This window comes from Scleropages formosus, chromosome 7 (assembly GCF_900964775.1).
Source record: "Scleropages formosus chromosome 7, fSclFor1.1, whole genome shotgun sequence".
Classification (NCBI taxonomy): domain Eukaryota; kingdom Metazoa; phylum Chordata; class Actinopteri; order Osteoglossiformes; family Osteoglossidae; genus Scleropages; species Scleropages formosus.
Window position 1 is genome coordinate 29342686 of NC_041812.1, and position 6897 is coordinate 29349582.

At 43.9% G+C, this 6897-nt stretch overlaps 1 protein-coding gene across 1 annotated transcript; it reads right to left on the reverse strand.

The window, feature by feature from the left end:
• Nucleotides 1-1683: 1683 nt before the first annotated feature.
• aplnr2 (apelin receptor 2) lies at nucleotides 1684-2967 on the reverse strand. The gene has a single exon (XM_018743333.1). The coding sequence runs from the start codon at nucleotides 2965-2967 to the stop codon at nucleotides 1684-1686; it is 1284 nt and encodes a 427-aa protein (XP_018598849.1).
• Nucleotides 2968-6897: the final 3930 nt, after the last annotated feature.

Sequence of the window (6897 nt, forward strand, 5' to 3'; positions counted from 1 at the left end):
TCGATAATATCCTGATCTTTTCTTGGTCTCATTATGAACATGTGGCACAGGTTAGGGAGGTTTTACAAAAGCTGTCAGTACATAAGCTGTATGTGAAAGAGGAGAAGTGCCAGTTTCATAAGGATTCTGTGGAGTTTTGGGTGTCATCTTGAGGCCTAATGGGGTAACTATGGACGCAGGGAAGGTTTCAGCAGTCTTGTCCTGACCACAGCCGAAGACCAGAAAAAACCCGCAAAGGTTCCTGGGGTTTGTTAATTTCGACAGGCAGTTCATAAGGGCCTTAAGTTCCACTGCAGACCCATTGATTGTGCTGTTTGAGGAGCACCCAGGCGACTGACCTTGACTCCCAAAGCCATTCAGGCCTTTAAGGACCTGAAGAAGTGTTTTACCACTGCAATTCTGAAACCCCTTGCTGTTTGTTGTAAAAGTCGATGCAGCGGGGGTTGATGTAGGGGCAGTGCTCTCACAGCATCAGGGAAACCTCCCTCAGCAATATCCATGTGCCTATTTTTTGCATCAATTTTCACTCACAGAAATGAATTATGATGTTGGAAACAAGGACCTCTTAGCCAGAAAATTAGCCTTAGAGGAGTAGAGGCATTAGTTAGAGGGCACCTCTTACCCATTGTTAGTGTTGACAGACCATCGGAGTCTGGGGTACCTACAAAAAGCAAAGACACTCAACTCCAGACAGGCACGGTGGGTCATGTTCTTCACCAGGTTCAGCTTTACGGTGAATTATTGCCCAGGGTCCAAGAATAGCAAAGCCGATGCTCTCTCTAGGTTCTTTGAGATTTCGCCTAGACTCATGGAAGAAAGAGAACTCAAGAAGGAAAAATAGGGAGCAGGTGGGACTCAATCTTGTGGGAAACGGGTCATTTTAACATCTGATCAATGTTTTCCTCTGTGCCAGGAAGCTTCAGCTGGCCTCTCCAAAACTACCGCGCAGGGCATGCTCCGTTCTTCTCGTCCCAGTGCCGCTATGCTCTGCACAAAATGCATTTGACCCCACCCACGGAGAATTTCACGGGCCTTAGGGAATACATTTAAAATGGTGGATGGGAGAAAAGGAAAGTATGTTTATATCAGTGTGACAGACTGTTTCCATGAATGCGTGGGAGGCTATCAAGTGTTCCGAGGTCTGTGCTGGTACATTTTTTCTTTCTTGTAGCGAGAGGATTAAGTGATTTCACCCTCTTGAACCCGTTAATGGTTCTCACAGATGCTGGCTAAAGCTTACATATTTACCAGCCTTTTTCTCTGCCACTATCTGCAGTATTGTAATGTTGCACTCTAGACAATACATTTTCCTCTCAGGAACTACAGTTACGTAGCTTATATCATTTTTTAAATATGACGTTGCACATAGAAATGTAATGTGCTCAAGCTCATTAGAAGAACACTGGTATTCTTTTTGCTTTCCATCATTTCAGATCTAAGTCTTTGGAATCAGTTTTGCAGCACCAAAAATTATTTAAATCGGAAAGATATTCATAAAAGCTTTGCTCAAGTCCAGAAACGACTTTTTTTAAATTATGACACATCAACAAATGCTTCCCATTATTAAAATATCGCTTGTGGGTTTTCTTCTTTTCCTCCGCTTGGGGACACTGTCAACATACCAGGCTTTCCATATTTCCCAGGGTTACCATATGAGCTGTGTCTCCATGTACTGATAGATGTTCACTGGGATCTGTGCTCTCTGTTCCCTCTTGCATCACTCCCCCCGTTTCCTGTCCCATCGTTTGTCCCTGAAGGGACTGCCGAGCTTCGGCTGGGCTCTTCATTGTCAGAGTCTCTGGCACCTTTCCTACAGCAGGAGTTTAGCAAGGCCCGACAGCGGCGACGGAAGCCTGCATCACAGCAGGCGTAGAGCAGGGGGTTGAGGCAACTGTTGACGTAGCCTAGGCAGGTAGTGTAGGGGTGGGCTACCAACAAGGCCCGGTCAAAGGAACATGAATAGGGCAGCAGCTCCAGTTCTGTCAAAATGGACAGGGTTTTGTTGACATGGAAAGGCAGCCAACAGAGGAAGAAGGCCAGGACCAGAGTGATAATGACGCGCAGCAGGCGCCGTTGGCGACGGCGGTCAGCCCATGGGCCCCGGCCAAAGTGCTGGGACAGCAGGTGCCCCAGAGAGCAGTAGCACAGCAACAGGATGGTCAGCGGTAGTAGAAAGCCCAGCAAGGTGGACTTAATCCCCATGGCTGCTGTCCATAAGAGCTCCGCCCACTCCCTGTCCTCTGGTAAGTCAGTAGAGATCAGGATCGAATAGTCCATCTCACAGGAGACAAGGCGGTAGGAGGCATTCCCCTTCGGTGGCCCTGACTCTCCTGCCTCTTCCAAAGCATCACCAGGCCTCGCTACAACTTCTACCTCCATCACTGTCCTCAGGAGTAGAGCAGGGAGGGCCAAGATGCTTGCCACCACCCAGACTCCCCCAACAATCCACAGTATCCGACTCCGGCTGCCCCGTGCCCGGTGAGCTTGGAGGCGCCCTGCAATGACCCAGTAGCGCTCCACGCTCAGGCCAGCCAGAGAAAAGACGCTGGCGTACATGTTGACGGCCACCAGGTAGCTGCTGGCTTTGCAGAAGAACTTGCCGAAAGGCCAGTGGAAGCCCAGTGCCGTGTAGGCGGCCCACAGAGGCAGGGTTACAACGAAGGCTAGGTCAGCTGCAGCCAGGCTGGCAATGAGCGAGTCCGTGAGAGAGCGGGAGGGGGCGGAACGTACCGGGTGGGTACAGATTGTCGGCAGCTGTGGCTTAATGCAACTCCTCCTGGAGTGGGGTCTTTCCAGATACACCCACAGAACCAGGCCATTTCCCAGGGAACCCAGGGTGAAAGCCAGGATATAGATGGCAGGAATGAGCACCCATGTGGCGCCCCATTCGCTGTAGTCACACGTTTCCAGGGGAGGGGTAGAAGGGGAAGGAGAAGGAGAAGGGAAGGACATTGGGATGTCTGACATTGGAGAGTGAAAGCTATATATAGATGGCTTGTCTAGTGAGTTTTATCAGAGCTTGGATGTTAGATCTGTCACTGTGTGCCCTTCAGATATTAGCTCAGCAAAGTTGGTTGATCTTAAATATAAACATGTTTCATAGGTAATTTGTTTCCTCTCAGCTACTTCTTCTGCACTTTGTCATTTTCAGTCATTATTTCTTCCTCTCCTCCATCGTCTCCTTGGAGTTCACATTTCGTCCTTCCTTGAAAGGCAAACAAAAAGCTGAGGACTTTGCATTATGGATTTGCTTATACACACACAAAATTCAGATTATGCACTAAGGAAGGCTGTCTCATGGTCAAAGCATAGCAGACGCTTCATGTAGGGCAAATATCAATGTTGTTCAGTTGCACGAGTGAATATTTTAGAATTCAAATTCATTTGCTTGCTCAAGTCTGCAAAAACAGAGCTGCATTTGGGAATCAAACCAGCAAACACTGGAATGTAAGAGTGTGTCCTAAGTACAGTCCTACCTGTTTTTTCTTTATTTGACCCCGTATAACGTATCCACAGAGGGAAACGTATGTAACTCAACAGCACTGTCATACACACTTTTAAGTATGCAGGTTATTCCCTAAGGAGCCCAGTTAACCATTTAAGTGAAAATACTCTTACTAAAATGCAAACATACTGTGCATTTAGGATAATTGCAATATTTTAGGTATCCACAATCTGTTGTGAGTCTGGTGTAATATGATAGTGTATATAGTAAAATCTCCCATTTTTAATGCTATTAATGACTGTATCTGGATATTCCAGTGAAATATTAAAAATTCTGCAACTTAGAAATTTCACTAATGTGTATACGATTACCAGCACACACAATATAAAAAATAGACAATGAAATAAGTACTATTTGTATACAGGTGGTCCCCAAGTTATGATGGTCCGATTTACAATTTTTTGACTTTACGATGGTGCGACAGCGCTGCGCATTCAGTAGAAACCGTACTTTGAATTTTGAATTTTGATTTTTTTCCGGGCAAGTGATATGCGTTGCGATGCTCTCTCGTGATGCTGGGCAGCGGCGGTGATCCGCATCTCCCAGTCTCAGTCTGTCGTGAAGAGGTGTGTAGTAGGTCTATTGAATGCATTTTCGACTTACAATATTTTCGACTCATGATGGGTTTCACAGAACGTAGCCTCATCGTAAATCGGGGACCACCTGTATAGCTATAGCTGTAGTTATTTTATTTGTGGGACAGAGCATTAAAGACAGAAACACACCGACATCTACAAATGGATTATGTATATTTGATGACACTTTTGTCCGAAGCAGTTTATAACATCAAGCTACTTACAATTATTTATACATGTCAACATCTGGGTCATTTTACTGAAGCACTTTAGGATATTGACAGTGACCCTAGTAAGAGAGTTTTTGCTGAAATTGCTGCATGACTAATCTACATAAGACACGTGTATGTTTAAAGGCATACCTTTCATGCCAGAGTCTGTTTCTTCATGCTCTGATATGTTCTCTGCCGAGTATCTGGTGGAGAAGCAGTTCTTCTCTCCCTGACTTCTTGCGTCTTCCACAGGGCTGGAACCAAATGAATACTTGAGATCTTGCTCTGTCGCCCAGACAATGTTCTTCACCTCCCGGTTCCACCCCTTTTCCTTCCCCCGTTCCCCTTTGGCCTGGACCACCCTGAGTGTGGCACCTACAAATGACCGTTTTCCCCCCAAGAATCTAATGGGCTGAAACACACAGCAGAAATACCAAGTGCATAATGATCCATTTCCATGCTAATGGGGGGAAGAAAACGGTGTTAGAATGAAATGCAAACATCGTTAAAAAAAGGAAAAAAAGCTGTTGATTAGAGTCATGAACTTCTCACGTAAACTCTGCAAGGATTCACAGTTCTTAGAAGCAGAATATCAGTCCACTTAAATGTAGAACTGCAACCACTGTCTGAATTAACATGCATTTACATTTATTCACTTAGCAGATGCTTTTCTCCAAAGCAACTTCCAATGAACTCTATGTAGTGTTATCAGCCCACACACTTTATTCAGCAAGGTGACTTACACTGCTAGATACACTACTTACAATGGGTCAGTCATCCATACACCAGTGAAACACACTCTCTCTGTGTCAATCACACACTATGGGGAAACCTGAACAGCATGTCTTTGGAGAGTGGGAGGAAACCAGAGCACCTGGAGAAAACACACACAGACACAGGGGGAACATGCAAACTCCACACAGACTGAGCAGGGATCAAACCCATGTTGTCTCACCCTCCAGACACTGTGAGACAGCAGTACTACTCGCTGTGCCACCATACCGCCACACACATATGAGTTGTTGAAGGAGTACATTTCTGCCATTCAAAAAGTCACTATTAAATTACTACATGTGCAATGCAGTACTCGTTTTCCCTTAATGAACCTTAAGTGTTAAATGACACTGTACGGTTGTGGAATTGCAGGAAATGGTGCCATTGTTTTAATTGTTCTCTTGCAGATTTCCCTTTGAAAGAAATTAAGTGAATTAGAAGAGCAAGAAGGTTTCCGCACGTTGACTGCTGTTTTGGCCCTGATCAAGGTGTTCAATTTGAATCAATTCATTAAATAACTTGCTGTAGAAATTGAGAAAACTGTAAGATGTGCATTAACCTTAAAAATGAAGAAGTGCTAGACGATGAAATTATGTTCAACACTGTTTGTTAAATAAAGGCTTTTATTTTATTGATGCGCCAGCACTGGTTTGCTCCAGTCTCAATGCCAGTGCTACATATATGCGCTTGGCTTCTCCTGAGCGCTTAGCATTATAACTGGAATGACGTTTCTCAACGACGCGTAGCACTAGTACTGTACCGGATTCATATGAAACAATGCCAGCTCATAAATACCATTCTTGAACATTCACATGTGTTGCTTTCTTTTTCCCATTTCACCTCTTCTTTTACTGCATAAAACACAGGCAGCAGTAAAAAAGAGAAAGGAGGACAAAAGAGTCTTCTAAGGTGGACGCTTGGGAAGCTCCAATGTGTCACATCGTTAACACAACCAATTCATGGGAGCTGAAAACACGGCTGAGCAAATATTTAATGAGCAATTTCTTCTTCTGCAGGTGTCAGAAAACAGCTGGAGACCATAGCTGTACCTGACGAGATTCCTGTCTCTCACTTCCACTGCCTCACAATAAATTCATTACAATATACTGTATATGGCATGACAATCAGCGGCCTTACAGTCTTTAGCATCAAAGCCCATGCGCATCATTAATGCAACACTTTACCTGATATATGATACAAATAATGGAAAGAAAAAACAGATTGTCAGAACTTTTCACCCAGGCAATCAGTTCCATTTTTAATAATAATTTTATTTATTTTATTTTTCTGTAATCTACCACAAGGAAAAACACAAACTCAGATTACAGTGTATAACCATGTTCATACTAAGAAGGAAGAACAGAAATTTTTGTGTCCCTTAAAGGCATGAATCCATAATACAGTGACAATAATACTTGGATTCAGTAGTGTTTTTGAACAAGTATGGAACAAAGAGCATTCTGATATTGCAAACTCTATTGCAAGGAGAATAAACATGAATGAAAGTGAATAAAAGAGCAGAATCTCAGCTGGAGGCATTAGTGATGAAACAAAAGGTCAAAATCCTAGAATTGGAGAGAGGAAGGAAACTTCGAAAAGGTTCAAGAGGTGCGACAAGGGGAGCAAGAGACACAGTGAGGGTCTGGCTGTTGAAGGTCTTCCTGGAGAAGTAAGTCCCTTAGAAATTCTGGATGGGAACCTTCTACCGAATACTTCTGGCTACCTTTCCTCGATGGAGGTACGGTATACAGTACAGCGGGAGCAGTACCTACAATATTAAAATTGTATATTTTAATTTATTTAATATACTTTTTATTCTTTATTTTTCCAA

Bases quoted from the DNA above. Each gene is read 5' to 3' on its own strand.
- aplnr2 (XM_018743333.1), bottom strand. From the start codon at position 2,967: ATGTCAGACATCCCAATGTCCTTCCCTTCTCCTTCTCCTTCCCCTTCT.